The sequence below is a fragment of the Rhinopithecus roxellana genome, chromosome 20 (genome assembly GCF_007565055.1).
Source record: "Rhinopithecus roxellana isolate Shanxi Qingling chromosome 20, ASM756505v1, whole genome shotgun sequence".
In the NCBI taxonomy this organism is placed as follows: Eukaryota; Metazoa; Chordata; class Mammalia; order Primates; family Cercopithecidae; genus Rhinopithecus; species Rhinopithecus roxellana.
In genome coordinates this window covers 72,492,098-72,515,576 of record NC_044568.1, presented here as the reverse complement: position 1 = coordinate 72,515,576, position 23,479 = coordinate 72,492,098, and the positions used below count along the sequence as shown (strand labels likewise).

At 64.8% G+C, this 23,479-nt stretch overlaps 6 protein-coding genes across 22 annotated transcripts; 3 read left to right on the top strand and 3 right to left on the bottom strand.

Moving 5' to 3' along the window:
• The first annotated feature begins 172 nt into the window (after window positions 1-172).
• RHOT2 (ras homolog family member T2) lies at window positions 173-6,048 on the top strand. Of its 10 annotated transcripts, none has more exons than XM_010381818.2 (19): window positions 173-319; window positions 429-487; window positions 564-645; window positions 728-771; window positions 1,600-1,653; window positions 2,151-2,203; window positions 2,278-2,386; window positions 2,497-2,598; window positions 2,716-2,814; window positions 2,933-3,041; window positions 3,124-3,244; window positions 3,652-3,736; window positions 3,808-3,950; window positions 4,028-4,128; window positions 4,197-4,327; window positions 4,434-4,511; window positions 4,648-4,767; window positions 4,869-5,071; window positions 5,365-6,048. In XM_010381818.2, exons 1-19 carry the CDS (start codon window positions 283-285, stop codon window positions 5,489-5,491), a joined length of 1,857 nt encoding a protein of 618 aa, XP_010380120.1. In that variant the 5' UTR covers window positions 173-282; the 3' UTR covers window positions 5,492-6,048. The 10 variants fall into 10 exon arrangements, with proteins under 10 accessions (XP_010380120.1, XP_030780927.1, XP_030780932.1 ...); XM_030925067.1 differs by having other exon boundaries at window positions 185-319; window positions 731-771; XM_030925072.1 differs by having other exon boundaries at window positions 214-319; window positions 434-487.
• A 908-nt stretch (window positions 6,049-6,956) lies between these two features.
• Window positions 6,957-10,394, top strand: RHBDL1 (rhomboid like 1). Of its 2 annotated transcripts, XM_030925066.1 has the most exons (8): window positions 6,957-7,963; window positions 8,470-8,631; window positions 8,799-9,023; window positions 9,098-9,246; window positions 9,405-9,517; window positions 9,588-9,688; window positions 9,768-9,828; window positions 9,911-10,394. In XM_030925066.1, the coding sequence occupies exons 1-8, from the start codon at window positions 7,925-7,927 to the stop codon at window positions 10,180-10,182; spliced, it is 1,122 nt and encodes a 373-aa protein (XP_030780926.1). In that variant the 5' UTR covers window positions 6,957-7,924; the 3' UTR covers window positions 10,183-10,394. The 2 variants fall into 2 exon arrangements, with proteins under 2 accessions (XP_030780926.1, XP_010385688.1); XM_010387386.2 differs by having other exon boundaries at window positions 6,957-8,631.
• Window positions 10,395-10,635: 241 nt separating this feature from the next.
• Window positions 10,636-12,584, bottom strand: LOC104681175. Its single transcript, XM_030924460.1, is given in 7 exon segments — window positions 10,636-10,882; window positions 11,012-11,175; window positions 11,256-11,420; window positions 11,577-11,611; window positions 11,614-11,666; window positions 11,745-11,847; window positions 12,218-12,584. Coding segments are annotated over 7 exon segments (984 nt in total). The 3' UTR covers window positions 10,636-10,785.
• STUB1 (STIP1 homology and U-box containing protein 1) lies at window positions 12,106-14,791 on the top strand. Of its 4 annotated transcripts, none has more exons than XM_010381814.2 (7): window positions 12,114-12,741; window positions 13,263-13,404; window positions 13,492-13,657; window positions 13,850-13,937; window positions 14,073-14,129; window positions 14,213-14,329; window positions 14,411-14,791. In XM_010381814.2, exons 1-7 carry the CDS (start codon window positions 12,583-12,585, stop codon window positions 14,534-14,536), a joined length of 855 nt encoding a protein of 284 aa, XP_010380116.1. In that variant the 5' UTR covers window positions 12,114-12,582; the 3' UTR covers window positions 14,537-14,791. The 4 variants fall into 4 exon arrangements, with proteins under 4 accessions (XP_010380114.2, XP_010380113.2, XP_010380116.1 ...); XM_010381813.2 differs by having other exon boundaries at window positions 12,119-12,741; window positions 13,206-13,404; XM_010381812.2 differs by having other exon boundaries at window positions 12,106-12,741; window positions 13,850-14,129; window positions 14,411-14,789.
• On the bottom strand, window positions 13,724-16,535 carry JMJD8 (jumonji domain containing 8). Of its 4 annotated transcripts, none has more exons than XM_030925377.1 (9): window positions 16,269-16,535; window positions 16,100-16,189; window positions 15,896-15,944; window positions 15,724-15,820; window positions 15,572-15,640; window positions 15,364-15,483; window positions 15,210-15,277; window positions 15,001-15,130; window positions 13,724-14,917 (listed from the first exon to the last, which is right to left on the bottom strand). In XM_030925377.1, the coding sequence occupies exons 1-9, from the start codon at window positions 16,502-16,504 to the stop codon at window positions 14,901-14,903; spliced, it is 876 nt and encodes a 291-aa protein (XP_030781237.1). In that variant the 5' UTR covers window positions 16,505-16,535; the 3' UTR covers window positions 13,724-14,900. The 4 variants fall into 4 exon arrangements, with proteins under 4 accessions (XP_030781237.1, XP_010380119.2, XP_030781238.1 ...); XM_010381816.2 differs by having other exon boundaries at window positions 13,725-14,917; window positions 14,996-15,130; XM_010381817.2 differs by lacking the exon at window positions 16,100-16,189 and having other exon boundaries at window positions 14,996-15,130.
• On the bottom strand, window positions 13,725-22,684 carry WDR24 (WD repeat domain 24). The gene is made up of 15 exons (XM_030925376.1): window positions 21,197-22,684; window positions 19,598-19,775; window positions 18,783-19,455; window positions 18,107-18,225; window positions 17,908-18,029; window positions 17,728-17,832; window positions 17,304-17,644; window positions 17,037-17,221; window positions 16,269-16,947; window positions 15,896-15,944; window positions 15,724-15,820; window positions 15,364-15,640; window positions 15,210-15,277; window positions 14,996-15,130; window positions 13,725-14,917 (listed from the first exon to the last, which is right to left on the bottom strand). Exons 1-9 carry the CDS (start codon window positions 21,675-21,677, stop codon window positions 16,779-16,781), a joined length of 2,373 nt encoding a protein of 790 aa, XP_030781236.1. The 5' UTR covers window positions 21,678-22,684; the 3' UTR covers window positions 13,725-14,917; window positions 14,996-15,130; window positions 15,210-15,277; window positions 15,364-15,640; window positions 15,724-15,820; window positions 15,896-15,944; window positions 16,269-16,778.
• Window positions 22,685-23,479: the final 795 nt, after the last annotated feature.

The window sequence follows — 23,479 nt, the reverse complement described above, 5'->3', positions numbered from 1 at the left end:
TGTAGCCCTGAAGCAATGACCGGTCGGCCTGCCAGGGTTGGCCTGGCGCCGGGAGCCTGCGCTGCCTGCAGTGCCCGGCGCGTCCACGCAGTGGCGCCGCCGCACATCCTGGCCGCTCTGGCCCGCCCGGCTCGCTTGTGCGGCTGTGCGGGCGGGGCCGGAAGTATGGGGCCAGCGCGGGGCCCAGTACCGGAAGTGCGGGGCGGGCGCGGGGGCAGAGCGAAAGCCTGAGGACCGGGTCGGGGCCGGGTTCCGGGTCCGGGAGCGGTCGGGGCGGCAGCCATGAGGCGGGACGTGCGCATCCTGTTACTGGGCGAGGGTAGGCGCCGGGCCGGGGGTCTCGGAGCTGCGGCGGCCGGGGCGCGAAGTGAGGGGGTCGGGGGGCGCCTTGACCTTGGTCCCCGCGCTGAACGCCCTGCCCCGCGCAGCCCAGGTGGGGAAGACGTCGCTGATCCTGTCCCTGGTGGGCGAGGAGTTCCCGGAGGAGGTGAGGGGCGCGCCCGCCGCGGGGGTGGGAGCGGGCCCAGCCGGGGGTCCCTGGTGAGCGCGCGGGTCCCTTGCAGGTCCCTCCCCGCGCAGAGGAGATCACGATCCCCGCGGACGTCACCCCGGAGAAGGTGCCCACTCACATCGTGGACTACTCAGGTAGCGGCCGTAGCCTCCCGGGGGCCCGGCCCGGAGCGGTCCGGGGGGCCTGCTGGGTCTGCAGTGGAGTCTCTTCCCCTAGAAGCCGAGCAGACGGACGAGGAGCTGCGGGAGGAGATCCACAAGGTACCCGTGATGCGCGGGACGAGGGAGGCGCTGGGCGCGGGCTCGGCCTAATCCGCTTCGCCGGCTGGGGGATTGGACTGAGGTGCCCAGGGTGCCCTTGGCCCTGATCGATCCGTGACCTCCGCACAGCGCGCCCCGCTGGGAGCCGGCACCGCTCAGCCCAGTGGTGCTCCAGGGATAGCAGGGCCCTTCCCCGCGAGCTGTCCCTCCCTCCTGCCCAGGTGGCAGGCAGCAGCGTTTGCGCTTTCTGTGGGCTCTGTGTGCGCCACCTCCCCCTGCTGTGTACTCCAGCCCACCGCCCCGGCCTCCGGGCACCCGGAGCTCCTAGTACCAGAGCACGTGTGCCGGGGACATCCCAGGCCAGGACGCAGGCCACAGCCACCTGGCAGCCCCTACTGCCAGCGCCCCTCACTGCGGTCCTGTCACTCTGCAGCGAGGGGAGAGGCAGGGGCCAAGACAGCGGCTATCTTGCATGGTGTAGGGTTGCAGGTGTGGCCGTGTCTGTCCTGAGCCCTCTGCTCTAAGGGTCTTGCCAGCCACAGCTATGCTGTTGGGGCCTGGTGTCCCTGCACTGGCAGTGGGTAGGGAAGAGGCTTCTCTGAGGGTTCAGCAGCAGCTGCCAGTGTGACACGGGGGAGTGCCTGCCCTGCCAACACCAGGCTGGAGGCAGGTTTTAGGGAAGGCTGGGCTTTCCCGGCCTCAGAGCTGCAGTCATGCTACCTGTGAGCGTCTGGGGCCTCCTGGAGCCTTGAGATGGTGCGGAGCGGCCAGGATCGTCAGTGGTGAGCCAACAGCCCTGTCACCCACGCCTCGTCACTGTTCCCTCAGGCAAACGTGGTATGCGTGGTGTACGATGTCTCTGAGGAGGCCACCATTGAGAAGGTGAGCCCTCAGTGCAGACCCCAATGGCAGAGACACGGTGGCCCCTGGTGGCCCTGGTGGACCCTCACTCAACCCGTGGCCAATGCCATCTCTCACAGCATTTTGTGGAGCCTCACACAGAGTCCCCTGGCTCTCTCCTGTGATCCCATTTCCCCCCAGAGGGTGTGGGACGGCCCCATTCTGAGCCATTTAGGCCAGCAGCCCTTTCTTCTTCAGTTTCCAAACCTCAGGGGGAACCTCAGAGGGCCTTTGTCAGAGGCTGCCCTGGGCTTGGGCCCCAGTGATCTTGGGGGTGTTTGGGAGCCACTGGGGTTGTACATATGAGGCTGCACCTGCTGCCTGCCTTCTCCCACCAGCTTTGTTCCTGTGGGCGGGAACTTGGGCCCTCGGTGGGCCTTGACCTCCCCCTTCTGCTCTCCCCGAGCCAGGCTCGAGCTCCAGCTGGGAGCCATGTGCCCACGGGCAGCCTCACCCCACAGCCAGGCTTTGCTTTTCAGATTCGAACTAAGTGGATCCCACTGGTGAATGGGGGTACCACGCGGGGGCCCAGGTAATGAGGGGGATGTGGAAGGGGCTGGGACCCCCGGCTTCCCTGCCCCTGGTGACCATGGGCCTTCAACCCAGGGTGCCCATCATCCTAGTGGGCAACAAGTCAGACCTGCGGTCGGGGAGCTCCATGGAGGCCGTGCTCCCCATCATGAGCCAGTTTCCTGAGATTGAGACCTGCGTGGAGGTCAGTGGGTCCCAGCTGAGGGGCTGAGCTAGGGGCAGGGCATCCTTCATTCCTCGTGTCCTCGGTCGGTTCCTCGGGGCATGTCCCTGAGTCTGTTCCCACTTTCCCAGTGTTCAGCCAAGAACCTGAGGAACATCTCAGAGCTGTTCTACTATGCCCAGAAGGCTGTCCTGCACCCCACAGCTCCCCTCTATGACCCTGAGGCCAAGCAGGTGAGCATTGGCTGGGGCCTCACACACTGGTTCCCCAGGGGCCTGGGGGGTGCTGGGTGGGGTGGCGTGGCGGGTGGGCACGGGCCGCCTGAGGGTGCTGAGCCAACATCCCCGCAGTTGAGGCCCGCGTGCGCCCAGGCGCTGACACGCATCTTCAGGCTCTCAGATCAGGACCTGGACCAGGCACTCAGTGACGAGGAGCTCAACGCCTTCCAGGTGTGCCCCCGCCCCACCCTCGGTGCCCAGCCCCCTCGAACCTCTGCTGCTGTTAGTGACCGGAACGGGCCATCTCCGGGTAACTGGCTGACTCCCAGCAACGTTCTCTCGGAGGCAGAAATCCTGCTTCGGGCACCCCCTGGCCCCGCAGGCCCTGGAGGACGTGAAGACGGTGGTGTGCAGGAACGTGGCGGGCGGCGTGTGGGAGGACCGGCTGACTCTGGATGGTGAGGCCGGGTGCCCACCTGTGCCCGGGGAGTGTGGGGAGGGTGCTGTGCCTGGTGCTCCCCCTGCTCTGTCTCGGTGCAGGTTTCCTCTTCTTGAACACGCTCTTCATCCAGCGTGGCCGGCACGAGACCACATGGACCATCCTGCGGAGCTTCGGCTACAGCGACACACTGGAGCTGACGGCCGACTATCTCTTCCCTCCGTGAGTGGGGCTGGGGTCGAGTCCTACCCTCCCTGAGGCGAGGTCTCACTCAGCAGGCCGTCTGGCGTAGTGCCCTGCCTGGCTGTGCCCTGAAGCCCTCAGCATCCACAGAACTCTGAGTCAGGTGGGGGCTGGCCCCTGGCCAATCCCGCACGCCTGACTTGCTCACCCTGCTGGGGTGGGCAGCTTGGGCTGTGGCCTGGGGTCCTCAGCCAGGCCTCCCATGTGCTGGAATCAGATAGGCACTCTCCTCTCCATCGCAGCTGCAGGGTTGGGGGGCATACAGGACCCTCTGGGTCCTATAGGGAGGGTCCGACTGCACAGACGGGGCCGGCAGGGTGACAGAGGTGCCGAGCGTGGTGATGCAGAGTCTCCTGGGGACTGGATGGGCTGTCGCCTCCCTGCAGGCTCCACGTGCCCCCCGGCTGCAGCACTGAGCTCAACCACCTTGGCTACCAGTTTGTGCAGAGGGTGTTTGAGAAGCATGACCAGGTGAGAGCATGGCGACACCCCCGCCCCCGCCCCTCGCCGGCACACATGCCACCACATCCCTCCTCCTGCAGGACCGCGACGGCGCCCTCTCGCCCATGGAGCTGCAGAGCCTCTTCAGTGTGTTCCCGGCAGCACCCTGGGGCCCCAAGCTCCCGTGCACAGTCCGCACAGAGGCCGGCCGGCTGCCCCTGCACGGATACCTCTGCCAGTGGACGTAAGCGCGGCCCACACCACACCCTCCCGCCGCGCCACCCTCCCCACCGTAACACTGTGTCTCCCGCCCACCCCCAGCCTGGTGACCTACCTGGACGTCCGGAGCTGCCTCGGACACCTGGGCTACCTGGGCTACCCCACCCTCTGTGACCAGGACTCGCAGACTCGCGCCATCACAGGTGGGCACCCACCTCCCTGGGCCCGGGCCCAGCATCCTGGCAGCCGTCCTAACTTCACATCCTCACAGTCACCCGTGAGAAGAGGCTGGACCAGGAGAAGGGACAGACGCTGCGGAGCGTTCTCCTATGCAAGGTGGTGGGGGCCCGTGGAGTGGGCAAGTCTGCCTTCCTGCAGGCCTTCCTCGGCCACGGCCTGGGGGTAAGCACCCTAGACCCCCCCACCCCCACCCCAGGGCTCCAGGTGTGGGGCAGGGCAATCTGGGGGCCACTGGAGCCAGCGAATGTCAGGACCTCACCTCCCTCAGCACCAGGACACGAGGGAGCAGCCTCCGGGCTACACCATCGACACGGTGCAGGTCAACGGACAGGAGAAGTACTTGATCGTGAGTGCTGGGGCGGCATGGCCTGTGCCTGAGGGTGGACCCAGGGACACCCAGGCCTGCCTGGCAGAGCTGGCCCAGCACAGCCCTAGGGGGACCGAGCCCCAGGGACCCTCCCTCAGGCCATGGTCTGTCCCAGCTATGTGAGGTGGGCACAGATGATCTGGCCACATCGCTGGACGCCGCCTGTGATGTTGCCTGCTTGATGTTTGATGGCAGCGATCCAAAGTCCTTTGCGCATTGTGCCAGCGTCTACAAGGTGGGGCCCTGCAGGGGCCACGTGGCCACAGGGCAGGGTCTGTCCCCCCAGCGGTGCCTCGGCCACCCCAGACTGTACCTCATACTGCTTTCTGCCCACAGCACCATTACATGGACGGGCAGACCCCCTGCCTCTTCGTCTCCTCCAAGGCTGACCTGCCCGAAGGGGTTGTGCCGGTTGGCCCATCGCCAGCTGAGTTTTGCCGCAAGCACCGGCTGCCAGCTCCCGTGCCGTTCTCCTGTGCTGGTCCAGCCGAGCCCAGCACTGCCATCTTCACCCAGCTTGCCACCATGGCCGCCTTCCCGTGGGTACCCGGCAGCACAGCCCTGGGGACTAGCAGCGTCTGTCATCGGGGCAGTGGGCAGCTGTGGTGTCAGGCCTGGAAATGGGGCCAGAGTGACGGACAGGGTGGAGCTTTGTGTGGCAGAGGAAGCCAGTGTCCAGGCATGCTCCTCCAGGGCCTGGCCTCTGCCAGCTGTGCCTCTGGTCTGGGAATCTGGCTCTGAGGCCCTGTGAGTCCAGGACATGGGAGGGTGCCCAGCAGCAAGCCGGGGACATGTGCCTGAGGCATCTGCAGATGATCCTTCTCTCTTGCAGACATTTGGTCCACGCAGAGCTGCATCCCTCTTCCTTCTGGCTCCGGGGCCTGCTGGGGGTTGTCGGGGCCGCCATGGCCGCAGTCCTCAGCTTCTCGCTCTACAGGGTCCTGGTGAAGAGCCAGTGAGACCCCTGGTACCTAAGTCCTCTCCCCTGACGGTGTGGCTCACTGCTGGGCTCTGCAGGGGCAGCACAGCTGGGGTGCAGGCCAGGCTGCCACTCTGGGAATGCCCTTCTGCCCGGACTTTTTGTTTCTGAAGGCAGTCCGGCTGCAGCAGGGCCTCAGGCTGCCATGCACTGTCCTGGCTCCTGCCAGACCCCCAGGGTGGGCCGTGGCAGGTGGCTGAGCAGGAGCTCCCGAGTGCTGGCCACCGCTGTCAGGGGTTGCCCACCTCTGGGCATCATGTGTGTTGGGCTGGGGAGCACAGGTGTGGGAGCCGGTGACCCCAGACCCGGAATTCTCAGGGCTTTACCCCCCTTTCCTGGTACTGGGTGGCCAGTGGGTGTGAGGAGGGCTGGAAGGCAGAGCTTTGGGCCAAAAGCAGGCATTGGGGGGGATCCCCCTCAAGTCTGGCGCTGTTTCTGTGACGGCAGCAGAGGACCGGAGGTTCCTGATTAAACTTCACTGTGTCTTTTCCATCTGGGACCTCAGTCTCTGAAGACAGCTTGCCTTGATTCAGCCTAGAATGTGTTCTTTGTCTTCACGTGGGCTGGAAACGCCACCCTCCCTTCGTCCCTGGGTCACTGTCCTGAGGTCTCAGGCATGTGCATATGGCCTCTGGAAGTCCACTCTGGGCCACTGTGACCTGGGAGCCAGTGTCCCTGGAGGTCTTGTGGTCTGGGAGTGGGAGCTCACTGCATGAGGACGGTGTGTGCCCGGCATGGACTGGGGGGCACCGGTACCTGAGATGTTTTCCTGATGGCCCCTTCTGAGGGTCCAGTGTGCCCTGGCACTGCCCGCCCACTCCCCAGAGCGTCCTGCCAGCCTCGCTGAGCTGCGCCAAGAACCTGGGCTTGTGTGACCAGATGTGGTCACTGCCTGCCACAGAGCAGGGTGACCCTGGGGCCCTGACCCAAGGGAGGCAGGATGGACCAGAAGGACGGACAGGCTGGGAGTTGAGCCCAGATACCTGCTTCTCGGGACCCAGGGCATGGCCTTCCCAAAGTCACCCAGACACATGTCAGAAGGCCTGGTCCCCACCTCCGGTGTCTGCCTTTAGGGAATGGCAGGTGGGGCTCCTTCCCAAGTCCTGGCCCATGCGGGCCCTGCCTTAGAGCTTGTGGCATTGGCCCCTGAGGTCCCTCCCGCCTGATGCTATTTAAGCCCGCTGTACCCCATGGCCTGCCTTCTGGGACCACTGCAACCCTAGGAGGAGCCCTCTGAGTGGCTCTTGCAGGGGCTGCCATAGTCACATGTATCTTTTTTTTTTTTTTTTTGGAGACAGTTTCACTCTTGTTGCCCAGGCTGGAGTGCAATGGCGTGATCTCGGCTCACTGCAACTTCTGCCTCCCGGGTCCTGGTTCAAGCAGTTCTCCTGTGTAGCTGGGATTACAGGCACGTGCCACCACACCCAGCCAATTTTTATATTTTTAGTAGAGACTGGGTTTCACCATGTTGGCCAGGCTGGTCTCGAACTCCTGACCTTGTGATCTGCCCTCAACCTCCCAAAGTGCTGGGATTACAGGTGTGAGCCACTGCGCCCGGCAGTCACACGTGTCTTATTTGTCACCTCCATTGTGGAGCAGTTGGCCCACCTTCCGAGGAGTAGGTCCCCTCATCCCAACTGCAGCCCTACCCCTGGGGGTTCCACTCTGTGTGGGAATGCCCCTTGTGCCCAGCCCTGGCGCCTTCTTAGGGCGGGAGGTTTTGCTGTCCTTCATGGAGTTACAAGAGCGGTCAGGGGCCTCCACCCCAGGGTGTGGATGAGTGGGCTGGGCTTGGTTGTCAGAGCCAAGGTGGCTGCAGCAGGGTCTTCCTCACCCTAAGGTGGCTGTAGAGGCCATGCAGGGCCGTGCTAGGTGAGGGGAGGAGGGGGTGTGTCTGCCGCAAGAAGGGAGCTGCAGCCGGTAGGAACTTGAACCGCAGAGAGCACTGGGTCAGCCTGTGGGGGGCGGCAAGCAGTGGTCAGGGAAGGCTTCCTGGAGGAGGTGACATCCTCATAGGCCTGAGCCCAGGAAGGCTGTGAGAAGGCGAACGGACTTGCATGGGGGTTTTAGGTGCCCCCCCAACCCCCGTGACTCCATTTACCAGCGGCTGCGGCGGAGGTCGTCCAATATGCTGGAGCTGCGCCAGAGCGGGGGTGGGGGTCCGCACTGAGACGCGGTGCTCGCTGGAGGCGGTTCCTGTCCGGGGTGTGCGTCCGCGTGCAGGGTGCGCGCGTGTCTTGGCCGCGCGTGGCGGCGTGTGCGGCAGGGGCGGGCAGGCGGGCGACTCGGTGACGCGGCCCAAGCGCGGCGCCGAGCGGAGCGGGCGGAGCGGGCCGGCTGGGGCGGAGCGGAGTCGTCCGCAGAGCAGCCCCTCCCGGCCGCGGCCGCCGACCCCGGCCCCCGGCCCGGCTCTATGGACAGGAGCTCCCTGCTGCAGCTCATCCAGGAGCAGGTGCGTCGCGGGGTGGTCTGGGGAGCTGGCACCGCCCCCAATGCGGCCCTCCTGCCGCTGAGCTGAGCTTGTGCAGGACTGAGCTCCCCGAGAGCCCCGCTCGGCACCCACCCCATCCCTGCACGACCTTGGCTCCTATGTCTGGGACCCCAGGAGACGGCTGACTGGACCAGGGCTCCTGGCTGGAGAAGGGAGAGTCGGGGGAAGGAAGGGAGGGAGGGAGGGAGATTGGGCAGCTGGCTGGTCTTGGACCTTGGCCCTCCCCTTCCAGGATGGGTAGGGTGGAAGACGGGGTAACAGCTGAGGAGCTGGAGGACTGGGACCCAGGCACCAGTGCCCTGCCAGCTCTTGGGATCAAGCAGGGTCCCAGGGAACAGGCAGGCACGGGGCCCCTGTCCCAAAAGTGCTGGGAGCCTGAGCCTGATGCTCCCAGCCAGTCTGGCCCAGCCCTTTGGTTCAGGGGTCGGGCACACACTCAGGCCTTGGCTGGCGGCTCCTCACTGCAGCAGCTGGACCCCGAGAACACAGGCTTCATCGGTGCGGACACCTTCGCTGGCCTGGTGCACAGCCATGAGCTGCCCCTGGACCCGGCCAAGCTGGACATGCTGGTGGCCCTGGCTCAGAGCAACGAGCAGGGCCAGGTCTGCTACCAGGAGCTGGTGGACCTGGTCAGTGCCACGGTGGGAGGCAGCAGGGGCACTGTGTCCTGGCCAGAGGAGGCGGGAAGGCGACTCCTCACTGCAGGGGGGTTTGTGGATGTGGGAAGCTGGGCGAGCCTCCCAGGCAGGGGTGCCGTGGAGAGGTCCGTGGCCCACGCTCAGGCCCCTGTCCCCAGATCAGCAGTAAGCGCTCCAGCAGCTTCAAGCGGGCCATTGCTAATGGACAGCGGGCACTGCCCCGGGACGGGCTGCTGGATGAGCCAGGCCTAGGTGTCTACAAGCGGTTTGTGCGTTACGTGGCCTATGAGATCCTGCCCTGCGAGGTGGACCGCCGCTGGTACTTCTACCGTCACCGCAGCTGCCCACCCCCCGTGTTCATGGCCTCGGTCACCCTTGCCCAGGTGGGCCCCCTAGCCGCTGCCCTGGGAGCCTCTCGCGCTCCTGGCCTTGACCAGCCTAACACTCGTGTCCCCAGATCATCGTGTTCCTGTGCTACGGGGCCCGCCTCAACAAGTGGGTGCTGCAGACCTACCACCCCGAGTACATGAAGAGCCCCCTCGTGTACCACCCTGGGCACCGTGCCCGTGCCTGGCGCTTCCTCACCTACATGTTCATGCACGTTGGGTGAGTAGTGCTGCTGCCCCGTGAGCCCCCCTCCCTGCACTGCTATTACATCAGAAAGACTAAGCCCCAGGGCAGGTGCAGCAACTTGCGGTGAGGGCTGGGGGTGGGGCCGGATGGCTGACCCCACCCCTTGTGCCTGTTTGCTCCCGTGTGGCCAGGCTGGAGCAGCTGGGGTTCAACGCTCTCCTGCAGCTGATGATCGGGGTGCCCCTGGAGATGGTGCACGGCCTGCTCCGCATCAGCCTGCTCTACCTGGCAGGCGTGCTGGCAGGTGAGGCAGGCGCGCACCCCCACCCCCTGCCCTGGCCGGCTGCGCCCTCACCCGCCCCTTGCTCACACAGGCTCCCTAACCGTCTCCATCACCGACATGCGGGCCCCGGTGGTGGGAGGCTCCGGCGGGGTCTACGCCCTCTGCTCAGCACACCTGGCCAACGTCGTCATGGTAACGGGCCTGCCCGGTGGGGGGTGTGGGGAGGGGCCCCTGGTGAGCCTCACCACTTCTCATTTGCACACCCCCATAGAACTGGGCTGGGATGAGATGTCCCTACAAGTTGCTGAGGATGGTGCTGGCCTTGGTGTGCAGTGAGTAGGGGGCTGGGGGGAGGGCCGGGGGGCCTCTCAGCCTGCAGCCAGGGCACCTCCCACCTGCCGCGTCCCTCTGCAGTGAGCTCCGAGGTGGGCCGGGCCGTGTGGCTGCGCTTCTCCCCGCCGCTGCCCGCCTCGGGCCCGCAGCCCAGCTTCATGGCGCACCTGGCGGGCGCGGTGGTGGGGGTGAGCATGGGCCTGACCATCCTGCGTAGCTACGAGGAGCGCCTGCGGGACCAGTGTGGCTGGTGGGTGGTGCTGCTGGCCTACGGCACCTTCCTGCTCTTCGCCGTCTTCTGGAACGTCTTCGCCTACGACCTGCTGGGCGCCCACATCCCCCCACCGCCCTGACCGGCTACCTGAGGCTGCATAGGCCAGGGCTCGGCATGTGGTGGCCGCCCACCAGGGGCCTTCACGTCTGCCCTTTGTGAACGGACATCTCAGGGCTGCTGTGCCCCTTGGGTGTGGGTGGCCTCAGAGGAGACCCTGTCCCAGCCACACCCCTACCCCCAGGACTTGCAGTCTGAGCCTTTTTGGATAATTAATAAATATTTTACACAGCACCAGGGGGCTGTCCCGGGCTTTGGAGACTTGTCAGGACCCCCACAGCTGCTGAACAGACCATGAGGCCCCTCCCCACCACTAGGGCCTGGACTTCCCTCCCTGTGCACCTCTGCACCTGGGGTCAGGTGTGGGCATTGTTTCAGGGCCATGGGTGCTGTGTCTATGGGAGTTGGAGGCCCCTGGGAGGGCTGGGGGCCCGGTGTGCAGTCAGGCCGGGTGTGTCATCAGGCGTGAGTTTGGGAAGTGTTTATTGAACTCCCATAGTGGTGGCCTCCTCTTCAGCCTCCCTGCCATCCAGTGAGACCCGGAGGCCTAAGCTTGTGTGGCAGGTGAGCAGGCCTGGACTATAGCCAAGTTCACTCAGCCTGGGTCCCACGCTTCTTGGCTGGCCTAGTGTCCTCGTGGGTAGCCAGGCTGGGGCCAAGGTTGGGCAGCAGATCTGGGCACAGCCTCTGCCCCACGGCCCAGGTCCACAGTGCTGTCTCCACTAGGTGGGGAGCACACAGACTCAGGCCCAGGGGCACAGGCCACCCCAACCTGCCCACACACAGTTCATTCACCTTGGCTCAGAGCTGTGGCCCGCTCTTGAACCTGGCCCAGATACAGCAGGTAGTACCTGAGGGTGTACTGTGGGGCCAGCAGGCTGGGCACTGTGACCACTGCCTCGTCTGACATGAAGGCCTCCATCTCGAGCTCCAGCCACCAGGACTGCTGTGAGAAGCGAGGAGAAGAAGCAGCCAGACACCCCATCAGGACAAGCTCTGGCTCCGACTCCTGGTCCTAGAGACACACAAGGGCCCAGACTGTCTGCTTCACAGACAAGGACGCCTATGTACCCAAGTCGTGCCCGCCCAACTCACCTGAGGCTGTGGCTGTGGTGGGTCCACACCGCAGAGGGCAGACAGCTTGGTGACCGTGGCCCCCACGTCTGGCAGGGGGCAGAAGGTGGTGGTTGAACAGTGCACAACCAGCTCAGGGGGATTGGTGGTCACCAGCTGCTGCAGACGTGGCCGAAAGCGGCCCCTCTGTGGGAAACCAGGTCTGGGTGCCTGGGGTGGTGGACCCACAGGGAGGCCCCGCCCCCGCGAAGACCCGCTCTGGAGGCCCCGCCCTGCTGATGCCACGCCCCGATGAAGACCCGCCCTACGGAGGCCCCGCCCTCGAGGCGGGCCGCCCCTCACCGCCAGCTTCCAGGCCAGCAGCCGCTCCAGCTCCCTGTCACATGGTTCTCCTCTCTGCCCCTGCTGGCCGCTGGCAACTCCTCCCGATACCTGGGGAAGGGCGGTGAGGGGAGGTCCGGCCACAGGGGACGTTCGCCCCACGGATCCCTTTATCCCTTTCCACTCTACCAACGGTCCAGGGCTTCCAGCCGCACTCGGGGGTCCGCGCGCGCCCGTAGGACCTCTCGATGGCGCTCCAGAATGGAGGCCCAGCGACTGGGGTCCTCACACCCTACAGCGCGGGAAGCCGCTATGTTCACGCGGAGGGGCGGGCCCGGCTGCTGGGGGCGAGGCCTCTGGGTGGGGGGCGGGCTGCTGGGGGCGGGGCCTCTGGGTGGGGGCGGGCTGTCGGGGGCGGGGCCTCTGGGTGGGGGCGGCCTGCCGGGGGCGGGGCCTCTGGGTGGGGCGGGCTGTCGGGGGCGGGGCCTCTGCCGATGGGGCCGGCTGCTGGGGGCGGGGCCGGCTGCCGGGGGAAGGGCCTCTGGATGGGGCCGGCTGCTTGGGGAGGGGTCTCTGCGCGTTGCGGCGGGGGCGGAACGCCAGGTGGTCGGGACAAGGTGTTGCGGGAGTGCGCCCTCAGCGAACCAAGTAAGGCATCTCACTGGGAAAGTCGAATGTGTGTGGCGGCCGCCGCCGAGGCCGGTTCCGAAGAGGCCTCAGCAGGGCGGGCCAGGGCCTCCGCGAACGCCGACCCTTAGGAGCGCCGAGCGAGGGAACTGCAGTGTTCCTCCCAGCCTCCGACGCCTCAGGCCTAGCGTCCCTGTCCAGGCTGATTGGGCGCACGCGCGGCCCCACTCGCCCCCACCCGTGCGTCCCCGCTGGTCCCGCCCCCGGCCGGAAGTTCCGGCGGTGGAGCTGGGCCGGGCCCGAGAGGATCGCGGGTTCGGGCTGCGGGGCTCGGGCTGCGGGCGCTGGGCCGCCAGGCGCGGAGCTTGGGAGCGCAGCCCAGGCCGTGCCGCGCGGCGCCATGAAGGGCAAGGAGGAGAAGGAGGGCGGCGCGCGGCTGGGCGCTGGCGGCGGAAGCCCCGAGAAGAGCCCGAGTGCGCAGGAGCTCAAGGAGCAGGGCAACCGTCTGTTCGTGGGCCGAAAGTACCCGGAGGCGGCGGCCTGCTACGGCCGCGCGATCGTGAGTGCGCTCGCGCGGGAAGGGCGGCGGCGCCGGCGCCGGGGAGGGCCGGGCCCGTGCCTGGCTGGCCCCACCGAGGGTCTGGTTCCTCTGCGGGGCATGTCCTGGGCTCCCAAAGCCCAGCCGTGGTTCTCGAGCCCAGCGCCGGGTGCGGAGAACGAGGGTGGGATGCTGGATGGAGGCCGGCCGGGTCGGGGGGAGGGCAGGGGCCCTCGCCCCTTGAGGATCCCAGGTCCAAAGCCCGGACTCCAAAGATTTGGAAAACTTTACAAAACCAAGTGGAGTCAAGCGGATAGGCTCAGCCAGTACTCCACTGTCTGCAGATCCTTGGATCCAGGGGCTTTGACGACTGAGAAGCCTAGTTTCTTGATTCTAGCCAGAGCGCAGAAGCTGGGACGGGCCGTGGGACAGAGGGGGCGCGCTGAGCCTACACCCTCATCGGCTGGCCCGGCCTTGGTCCCTAGACCCGGAACCCGCTGGTGGCCGTATATTACACCAACCGTGCCCTGTGCTACCTGAAGATGCAGCAGCACGAGCAGGCCCTGGCCGACTGCCGGCGCGCCCTGGAACTGGACGGGCAGTCTGTGAAGGCGCACTTCTTCCTGGGGCAGTGCCAGCTGGAGATGGAGAGCTATGATGAGGCCATCGCCAATCTGCAGCGAGGTTGGCTGACAAGCTGCCCGGTTGTGGGGCCTCAGGGGCCAGGCGGGTGGACTGGCCAGAGAGTGACCTGAAGCTCCCCTTCCCCAGCTTACAGCCTGGCCAAGGAGCAGCGGCTGAACTTCGGGGACGACATCCCCAGCGCTCTTCGAATCGCGAAGAAGAAGCGCTGGAACAGCATCGAGGAGCGACGCATCCACCAGGAGAGCGAGCTGCACTCCTACCTCTCCAGGCTCATTGCTGCGGAGCGTGAGAGGTGGGACCCTCACCCCAGGTCGCCCTGTCTTGGGATAATTCTGAATCACCGACTACCAACATGAGCGTTTATTGAAGGCTTTATTGGCAAGCAGAAAACGTGGGGAAGAAGCATGAATGTTAGCCCTGAGGTTGGGGTGTGGTCAGACATCTGTCCATGTCCATCTCTTACTGGCTCCTGGTCAACCCCCAGGGAGCTGGAAGAGTGCCAGCGGAACCACGAGGGTGATGAGGACGACAGCCACGTCCGGGCCCAGCAGGCCTGCATTGAGGCTAAGCACGTGAGGGTGCCCCCCGTCCACATGTGGGTCTGTGTGCACCTGGCATGGGAGCGTCCCAACCTTGTGTTGGGTCTGTGCCCCATGGAGGAGGGAGGTGGGGTGTCCTGCACAAGTGCAGCGCTCAACTCTTCACAGGACAAGTACATGGCGGACATGGACGAGCTCTTCTCTCAGGTGGACGAGAAGAGGAAGGTGAGTGTTGCTTGCCGCAGTGGGTGGCAGGTGCTGGAGCAGTGCCCCTTCCCAGCCTCTGATCATGTGCCCCTGTGCCACAGAAGCGTGACATCCCCGACTACCTGTGTGGTAAGATCAGCTTTGAGCTGATGCGGGAGCCGTGCATCACGCCCAGTGGCATCACCTACGACCGCAAGGACATCGAGGAGCACCTGCAGGTGAGGCTGCGGCTGGGGGAGCAGGGCCAGCAGCATGGTCCTGGGCCCACTGACTGCCCTCTGCCCTTCTTGTCACTGCAGCGCGTGGGTCATTTTGACCCCGTGACCCGGAGCCCCCTGACCCAGGAACAGCTCATCCCCAACCTGGCCATGAAGGAAGTTATTGACGCATTCATCTCTGAGAATGGCTGGGTGGAGGACTACTGAGATTCCTTGCCCTGCCCGGCATCCTGGTCCAGGAGAGCCCTGGGCGGAAGCCCTCCACCCCTGTACATAGTTTGTGTTGCTGGCCGCCCCGGCCCCTTCCAAGTTCTGCTGTTGGGCTCTGGACTATTCCCCCTCTCAGCATAGCTCTTGCTGGGCCGTGATTGTCCCCTTTGTGGGTTGGAAAAGCAGGTGAGGGTGGGTTGGGCTGAAGCCACTGCCGCCACTGTCTGTGTAATAAAATCCGTGAGCACGAGGTGGGACGTGCTGGTGTGTGGCAGGCATGCCTGCCAGCTGCTTTGGCTAGCCAAGGAAGGTGGAGATGAAGACGCTGGTGTCAAGGTTGAGTGTGGCATGCCACCAGCGGTCAGGGAAGTACAGCACCTGGTGGAGAAAGGGAGTGCAGCAGAGATTAGCTGGGGGCCTCTGGCCTGGCCTGGCCCTTTCCTGCCAGCCACTGACCTCACCAGCCTGGATGGTACACTCCAGGGGCCGTGCAGACGGTGGCAGGGCTGGGTATGTGTCCCGGAGCCAGGCCAGCGTGGTCTTGTTGGGGTGGAACTCTGGCGTCTTCTCAGGTGGGTAGAGGAACCAGCGCTGGGGGCAGAAGCAGCAGCGTCACCCTTGCCCGTTTTGGTCACTGAGCCCCAAGCCTCAACCCCAACCCTGCGCTGACCTTACGGCCGTAGATCACTTCTGAGTACCCAGGCCCATGCCAGTGGAAGGGCACCCCCGAGCCAGCTCCTGTGGGGTTATGAACACTTGGTGACCAAGCCATTTTGTACCCACCCTCAGAAGCCTCACTCCTCCCAGTCCCGAGCAGCATTCACCTGCGATTCCAAAGCTGTAAGCTGGAGCGGTTCCCAGCAGGCCAAATGGGGGTGGGGAATAGTGCCGAAAGAGAGAGGCCCACTCGGTGAAGTTGTTGTCCCCGAAGAAGTACAGGGTGTCTGCCAGTAGAGACGGTGGGGGCAGGGATCCTGGCACCTGGAAACTCCAAGCGTCCCCACCCCCTACCGCCACCTCGGACTGACTCACCATTGCCTAGGGAGGTGGGGTCCTGAGGGTGCAGCAGCTGCTCCACATACTCCTGGAAGGGCAAGTCCACTGCAGGAGAGACGGGTCAGGACCGGCTGGTCCAGCCGTCCCGGTGCTGGCAAACGGGCGGGCCGCAGGGGTGGGCCGCTCACCTTTCTGGTAGGAGTAGGTGTTGGCGGTGCTCAGGCGGACCACTCTGTCCCCAAACGAGGCCAGCAACTTTTCGCGGGAGCACAGGGCCCGGAACCTCTGCGGAGGCGGGGAGGGGGCTTAGTGGCCGGACCCAACACGGGCAAGAGCGGCCGGGGACGGGCGCGCGCTCACCGAGTTGTCCGTGAGTCCCTGCAGGATGACGGGCCTGACGAAGGCGTACCTGGAAAGAAGTGCAGAGTCGCGGCCAGGTCCGACCGTCACCCTCGCCGCCCCCGCCCCTCACGCGCGCGCGAGATCAGGGAAGGCGGCCTTGGGCGGTCCGGGCAGACGGGCGTGTGAACAGAGCCCGACCTCCGCGACCAAGGAAGCACGTACTGCTGCACGAACTCGGCGTAGGTGAGGTCGGACCGACGCTCCACCGTGCAGCGCTCCTCCTCCGCCACGGCCCCCGGCCCGCCCGGGCGCCTGCGGGCACAGCTGGGTCAGCCCGCGCCCCACCCGCCGCACGTGCCCCCACCGCCCCGGCCCCTCCCGGGCCGCTCACCACCCGCCGTCGCCCTCCTCCCCGGAGCCGGGTAGAGCCACAGCCGCCAACGCCCAGAGCGCGAGCAGCCGCGACGCCCGCGCCATGAGCCCGCCGCCCTCAGACAGCCGCACTGCACGCCGGGAACCTCGGGCCCGTCCGCCAGCCATTGGCCGGCAGCTTCGTCGTCGTGGCAACGGCCGGCAGCCGGGACGGACCCCGGAAGTGACCTCTTGGGCCCGCCCCGGAAGTGGCATCTACAGGAACGCTGGGAAGACCGCCCGAGAGCGACTATTGGCGCCGCCGGTTACCATGGCGACAGCGCCGAAAGTCCCCGCCCGCCAGCAGCACCGCGGGCATACGGCGGGCCCGCCTCGCGATGGGGTGACACGCAGTGCTGACAGCGGCTCCACTTCCTTTATTGGGGTCTCGGCCTCCGCCCGTCTCGGGCACAAGACCAGGCGGGGTTCTGCACGCGGTCGGCCGAGCAGTCAGGTCCCCGGGCCCCAGGCAAGCCCAGCAGATGCCCCATCAGGAGTACTCGCAGAGGTGGCCGCAGCCCGCGGGACAGTGGGAGCTGCCTTCCAGCCATTTCATGATGTGCTGCAGGTGGCCGCCGTGGCTGCAGCCCTGGCACCACACGAACAGACCCTTGACCACGTGGTGGCAGACGGCACACATGCTGGCGCAGCGGTGGCACCTGGGGACGGGCAGGAGGGAGGGCGCCTGAGCAGGGGCTCCTGCGCTGCCTGCAGGCCCCTGCCCCACCTCCCGACCCCACTGCCCCACCTGTCGCAGACCCAGCCCCGGTTGCTCATGGGCCGCTTGCAGTGGCTGCAGTTGACGTGCAGGGTGGTGGAGGCCTGGTTGAGGCAGCTGACGGCGCGGCTAGTGCTCAGCTTGACCACCTCGTTGGACACGTTCCAGAGGCGGAAGCGCTGCAGTAGGTCGATGTAGGAAGTGTACCAGTGCTCCTGGGGGAGGGAGCGCCCGGTGGTCAGGATCTGGGTGCCAGGGGCGGCGCTGCAGAGGGGGGAGGCCCCGCCCACCACACACCTGGGTCTGCTCGTCGATGTCCTTGCGCACCCGTTCACCCAGGATAATGAGCACAGACACAGCCATCTGCACGTCGCCCTGCTCAGCGTAGAAATGCAGCATGTCGCGCACCAGCACGCTGAAGAAGTCAGGTGGCAGGCGGCTATCGTAAAGTGCGTGTGAGACAGACAGGAGCGAGAAAGAGGAGTCCACGGGGGCCAGGGAGGCCACATCCGCCTCGCTGCCGCTCACGTGCGGGGAGTCGGCCTTGTCCTGCAGGTGCTCGGGCCCGGGAGGCGTGTCCACGATCTCGTGGCGCAGTGGAAAGGCCTCCTGCGGCAGCACACACTCAGGCTCCTCGGCTGGGAGGCAGGGACCAGCAGAAGCTCTGAGTCTCTGTCCTCCATTCACCTCTGAACCCCACCCTGCCCAGACCCCCACTCACGGTGCGTGTGTTCTGGATCCAGCAGGTACAGCTCGTCCTCCTCACCCTCCACATCACCCAGCAGGTAGTCGGCAGGTACGTCGCTCCCCTCGGTTTCCTCATTATCTGTCCGACAATGGGGCGGGCGTTCAGGGTCCTCTGGGACACCCCCACCCCTCTCCTGTCAGCACCCCAGCCTACCCTCGTTGGTGATGAGTGTGGCGGAGGAGTCGAGCAGAACTGTATCGCTCCGTGTGTCTCCTTTGCTGCGGTCCAGCCGCGTCTCACTGCCCAACCCTGGGGCCATATCCTTCAGGTTGAAACTGGGGGCAGGAAGGGCCCATGGGTGGGGGGGCTCGAACAGCCCCAGCCCCTGGGGAGAGCTGCCCCCGGCATCTACCTGTTCATGAGGGGCAGGCCACAGGAGCCACCCTTGCCCACGCTGTGGTTGAGGTTCGCAGTGGGGACCAGGCCAGGGCTGCAGTAGATGATCCGCAGCATGGTCCATGTTTGCGCCACCTAGGGGCAGGCACTGGTCACTTGCGGGCGTCCTGGACACCCAGCACCCCATGCAGGTCCCCCTCTGCCTGGACCGAATCACAAGCCCTCAGCATTCAGCTGTCCCAGGTACCCAATGTCCAGGCCCACCCCAAGTAGGAAAGCTGAGGCTCATGGGAAAGAAAAATCTCAGGCACTGCCCTACAGCAGCACAGAGGGAAACAGAATTGGGTGGTGGGGACCTGTGGGGCAGCCAGAGATGGGCATGGGAGCGGCAGCTCACAGCTCCACCACTGCTGGTGCGTGGAGAGCTCCAGAAGCAACAGGGCAGAACAGAGAGCTTGAGTCACACGACTCCCCAGACCACCCCACAGAGGACAGTCCCAGGTCTGGCCCACCCTGGAGCCCTGGCCCTGTGTGATCCTGACACCCCCAGTGATCAGGGCAAGGGCTGTTGGTGTGACCGGCTAGAATCCACTGCGGAGCTTGAGGTGGGGGTGGTGGGCGCAGCTGACAGAGGAACAAGCCCCTGCCCTGAGGTTGTGGCTCCGGGGCCCCCAGGCTCAGCACCTACCTACCTGGTTGCGGCCAAGCTCTCGAGCCACCTTTGCGTTGTGGTCACAGAGCTCTGCCAGTGGCCGGCCAGCCAGCGCATAACGCTCAGCTGTGTCTACAAACCAGCGCATGCCGCCGCCACCCGGCTCTGTCTCAAAGACACTGAGGGCGCTGGAGGCCAGGCCTGCGAAGGGCTCGGCAGGGTCCAGCTTGCGCTTAAAGAAGATGGGGTGGCGCCGGTCGCCAGTGTAGGGCTTGCGCCCCGACTCGGCAGCCACTAGGCTTTCCTTGGCGGCGAAGGCCAGGTCCCCGAAGAGGCCATAGCAGAGGCCCTCGGGGTTGGCACGCTCGACGGGCTGGCTGGCATCGCGGAACAGGTGCTGGCACAGTGAGCTGTCCTTGGAGCCAGACAGCAGGAAGGAGGGATCGTGGGGGTGGCGCCAGGCGATTCCTGTAGTGACATCTCGGTGCTCCTCAAACATGGCAGCTGGCACGAAGGGCCGGCGCACATCCCAGACATAGATGTTGTGGTCCACCATCATGGAGCACGTGGCCAGGTGGTGGCGGCACTCAGGCCGCCACTTGACACGGGCCACCGAGGCGATGGTCTGCACACAGTGCATCTCCTTGGCACGGTGTGTGGTCATGTCCCAGACCTTCACCATCTTGTCGCGCCCTCCTGTGGCCAACCAGCCCCTGTGGGAAGGCCCACCCAAACCCTCAGTGGCCTTTCCTGTGGAGAGGGGACCCCCCAGCTCTGCTGCTCCGGACTGACTCACAAGTCTGAAGCAGTGAGAGCTTACTGTCAACCTGCTGCCCCCTGCACCCCATGCCACACCTATCCTCGGGGTGCCAGTCGCAGCAGAAGACGGGTCCATTGTGGGCTGTGAACATCCTCTCGCACCGGTCGGGACGCCGGATGTCCCAGAGCTGCACGTTGCCATTCTCAAAGGTGGAGGCAAAGGTGAAGTAGTCCCGGATACTGAACTGCACGTCCCGCACGCTCTCAGACTGGCCTGCAGGCAGGGGATTGATGCAGGGGAGGTGACAGGGCTGGCCCACGAGGTGCGCCCTCAGAGCAGCTGCGGCATGGTGTCATACACCTGCCTGTGGCCCAGAACAGAGGCCCAGAGGGTAGTCTGGACATCCCCAAGATCTGCCCAAGGAAGCAGCCACACACAGTCGCCACAAGAGCCTGGGCCCGGGAGCAGGACGCCAGGTGGTTTTTAACACATACTCCTGGGCCTCGTTTGCCCTAGATTCTGCATCCCGCATCAGTCCATGAGCAAAGCTGTGGTGTATCCTCAGGATGCAGCGCTGGGCACTGGGCGAGCAGGAACCCACCTAGCCATAACCCACTCCCACGGCCCTGTGGGAGGCCCAAGGAGGTGCTGACGAGGGTGCCCCAGCCTCGGTCCAGTCCTTGGAGCTGGAACTGCCTGGTCCGCCCCAAAGGACTGGACGAGTCAGGGTCCAGGTCCACCTAGGGGACCACCACACCAAGAGACTTCAAGGGTGGTACCCAACCTTCCTCTAGGGCCCTCCAGGGGAGGCAGCTCAAGATCTGTGTTTTGTTTTTTTGAGATGGAGTCTCCCTCTGTCACCTAGGCTGGAGTGCAGTGGCACAATCTTGGCTCACTGCAATCTCTGCCTCCCAGGTTCAAGCGATTCTCCTGCCCCAGCCTCCCGAGTAGCTACGATTATAGGCGCGTGCCACCAGGCCTGGCTAATTTTTTGTTTTGTATTTTTAGTAGAGATGGAATTTCACCGTGTTAGTCAGGATGGTCTCAATCTCCTGACCTCATGATAAGCCCGCCTTGGCCTCCCAAAGTGCTGGGATTACAGGTGTGAGCCACCGCGCCTGGCCAGGATCTGTCTAAAGTGGCCCGTACATTCTCTGAGTCCCTTGAGGGCTCCACCTTGTGCTTCATACCTCGTCTCCTCCAGGTGAACAAGGGAGAGCTGGTTCAGGTCAGCCACCAGGGAGCTGGGCCTGTTAGGAAACGGGCCCCGGGGCACTGGAGAGCAAACCCACCTCCTCTGCCTCCCTGGGCCAAGAAACCTGGAAGTCCTGGTGGACCTCCTGCTATGAGGTAGCCTCTGTAGCTCCGAGGTGAGGGAAGAGAGTCATGCAGTGGCTTCTGCTCATCACCCAGGCTGGCTGGGAGACCGCTGGGGCTCTGCCCTCCCTTACCCCACAGCTAGCCTCAATTTCTGTTGGTCTCATCTCTTGCCTCTTCCCACTTCACTGCCCTGGCTCACATGCAGTCCAGCCCAACCTGCCCCAACCCTCCCCTGCTGATTCCCTTTCCCCCGAGAAAGCCCTCTGTGAGTGATCCTGAGGGCCTCTGATGCACGGAGCCCTTCTCCGCCTGCATGGACAGGCTGGGCACTGGCAGAGATGCCCACCTGCCCTGACCCGCCTCTGTGGCCTCACCCGAGAAGGTGCTGACAGAGTCCTTTCTGCGGAGATCAAAGCACTTCATGAAGCCATCCTGGGAGCCACTGAGCAGCACGTGGGCTTCAGTGGGGTGGAAGCAGACTTTGTTCACCGTGCGCTTGTGTTCTGTGAACAGCTGGTCCTGCTTGTTGCGGGACGGCCGGCCCAGGTTCCACGTGACCACCACACCATTGGTGGCTGCTGTGGCCAACAGGTTCTCATCCATCTGGTGCCACACCACGTCAGCGCAGCTCAGATTCAGTGAAGGCTTACGCCCCACACGCAGGTTCAGCTTCTCCACGAACTGTTCCTCCTCAATGGCATAGATCTTGAAGATGCTACGGCCTGCCACGACCACCTGGGCTGCGTCACGGCACACACTGATGGCATTGGCGGGAGCATCCAGGTGGCAATGCATGGTGCGACCCGTCAGCACGCTGCCACCCAGGGCTGTGGTCACACGGGACATCTTCTCCATGGCTGCACAGGTGATGAAGTCAGGGGTCAGGAGGTCAGTGAGGTGGGTTGGTCTGGTCAGCCTGGGTGGGTCATTTCAGACCTTCCACCCAGGTTAGGACCCCAGAACTGCTTGGGCCCGGGCTGCTTAGTTTTAGTGAGCCAGTCCAGGGCTGTCCATCAACCAATCAGCCTGACAGGCAAGCTCAAATTCACTGGAGTCCGTCAGTCCAGTCCATCACCCTGGCTGAGCGGTGAGGGGGCTGCCTAGCTTTCCTTAGGCCTGTCAGTTTCATGTCTGACTTCCATGGAAGACCCTAGCTGGACATACCCGGCCCAGGCCACCTCTCGGTCCCCCGATCAGCCAGATCCGGGCAGTCACTAAACCCTCGGTCAGTCAATCCCAGCAGGGGAAAGAAGAAACTCCCGCCGTCCGCACTGTCAGCCCTGGGGGCCTCTGAGGGCGGCGGAGCTCTAGGGAGGAACAAAAGAGGGGAGGGAACAGAGGGCTAGAGGTGCCCGAGGGCTCAGGCATTAGACGCGAGAAGGGCCCAGAGGGACCTCAAGGACCGAGCTACTCAAGGAGCTCGAGGTGTCTGGCGGGACCGGAGGCAGGAGAGAAGCCGGCGACCCGGAGAACACGGTTCCTGGGAGCGGCGCAGAGGTTCCCCGGCGCAGTGGCGCGGGGGAGCGGACGCTGCGGGATGAGAACCAGAGGGCCCGGGGCAGCCGCTCTCGCCGCGCGAACCCGAGTCTTTTACTAAAAGCGCACGGCTATCCGGAACCGCCGCGCCGGAAGACGCTGTCTTTCCCGCCCTTCGCCGGAAGTGGTCCTTTTCTTACCCTCCCCTCTCAGGTAGTGGGAACAGACTCTCGCCCCACACCACGAAAGTTCCGGGTCGGGAAGCTGCGTTGGCTGAGGCCGGGAGAGGCCCAGGACTGGAGTCTGCGGGCCGCCCTGAGCGTCGCCATTGCGCTTCGGTGCTGTGCTTGTGTGTTGTTTGTTTATTTATTTAAACGGAGTCTCGCTCCGTCGCCCAGGCTGGAGTACAGTGGCGGGACCTCGACTCCCTGTAAGCTCCACCTCCCAGGTTCAAGCGATTCTCCTGCCTCAGCCTCCCGAGTAGCTGGGACTACAGGCTCCCACCACCACGCCCGGCTAATTTTGTATTTTTAGTGGAGACGGGGTTTCAGCATGTTGACCAGGCTGCTCTCAAACTCCTGAAGTCAAGCGATCCCTGGCTTCAGCCTCCCAAACTGCTGGGATTGCAGGTGTGAGCCACCACGCCTGGTCTGTGTTTTTTAAGTCTCAATTTCAGTATGTTAATACCATCTCCTATTCCAATCCCCAGGTTCATCATGACGTCTGGTCATCCCTCGACAGGTTCCGAGCTTCCCCTCCTTCCTCACTCCTGGACCTCAGGAGCAGCCTCCCAACAGCTTTCCTGGGTCTGTCGTTCCCATCTGATCTGAAACCCGCACGGAAGTCAGGTACCAGGTCTTCTGCCTGAGGCCTCTGGCAGCTCCCACTCTGCTGTGAGTGAACCCCCAACAGGTGGCCTCTGCCTTCCCCTGTGTACCTCCAGCCACAGCAGCTTCCACCCCCATTCCCAGCCCACCAAGCCCTTTCCTGTCTCAGGGACATTGCGCATGCGATGCCTCCTCCACAGAGAGGACCTCCCTGACCACTGTCCTAATGGGCCTTTCCATCACTGTGGCCTCCACGGCACTTGTCACCACCCATTCGTTTGTTTACTGGTTGTTGGTCATATACAAGGGTGAATTCCACCAGGGCAGGAATCACATTCTGGCTCAGTCCCCACC

Bases quoted from the DNA above. Each gene is read 5' to 3' on its own strand.
- RHOT2 (XM_010381818.2), top strand. From the start codon at position 283: ATGAGGCGGGACGTGCGCATCCTGTTACTGGGCGAGG. The intron at 772-1,599 runs GTACCCGTGATG...CTGTTCCCTCAG, and splicing joins TGCGGGAGGAGATCCACAAG to GCAAACGTGGTATGCGTGGT. The intron at 4,328-4,433 runs GTAAGCACCCTA...CACCTCCCTCAG, and splicing joins TCCTCGGCCACGGCCTGGGG to CACCAGGACACGAGGGAGCA.
- RHBDL1 (XM_010387386.2), top strand. From the start codon at position 8,236: ATGGGTAGGGTGGAAGACGGGGTAACAGCTGAGGAGCTGGAGGACTGG. The intron at 9,024-9,097 runs GTGGGCCCCCTA...TCGTGTCCCCAG, and splicing joins CCTCGGTCACCCTTGCCCAG to ATCATCGTGTTCCTGTGCTA. The intron at 9,247-9,404 runs GTGAGTAGTGCT...CCGTGTGGCCAG, and splicing joins TACATGTTCATGCACGTTGG to GCTGGAGCAGCTGGGGTTCA.
- WDR24 (XM_030925376.1), bottom strand. From the start codon at position 21,677: ATGGAGAAGATGTCCCGTGTGACCACAGCCCTGGGTGGCAGCGTGCTG. The intron at 19,456-19,597 runs GTGTGGCATGGG...GCCTTCCCACAG, and splicing joins GACTGGCACCCCGAGGATAG to GGGCTGGTTGGCCACAGGAG. The intron at 17,833-17,907 runs GTAGGCTGGGGT...ATTGTCGGACAG, and splicing joins CACACTCATCACCAACGAGG to ATAATGAGGAAACCGAGGGG.
- STUB1 (XM_010381811.2), top strand. From the start codon at position 12,583: ATGAAGGGCAAGGAGGAGAAGGAGGGCGGCGCGCGGCTGGGCGCTGGC. The intron at 12,742-13,205 runs GTGAGTGCGCTC...CTTGGTCCCTAG, and splicing joins CCTGCTACGGCCGCGCGATC to ACCCGGAACCCGCTGGTGGC. The intron at 14,130-14,212 runs GTGAGTGTTGCT...CCTGTGCCACAG, and splicing joins AGGTGGACGAGAAGAGGAAG to AAGCGTGACATCCCCGACTA.
- JMJD8 (XM_010381816.2), bottom strand. From the start codon at position 16,504: ATGCCACTTCCGGGGCGGGCCCAAGAGGTCACTTCCGGGGTCCGTCCC. The intron at 15,945-16,099 runs GTACGTGCTTCC...ACTTCTTTCCAG, and splicing joins TACGCCGAGTTCGTGCAGCA to GTACGCCTTCGTCAGGCCCG. The intron at 15,484-15,571 runs GTGAGTCAGTCC...CTCTACTGGCAG, and splicing joins CCCCACCTCCCTAGGCAATG to ACACCCTGTACTTCTTCGGG.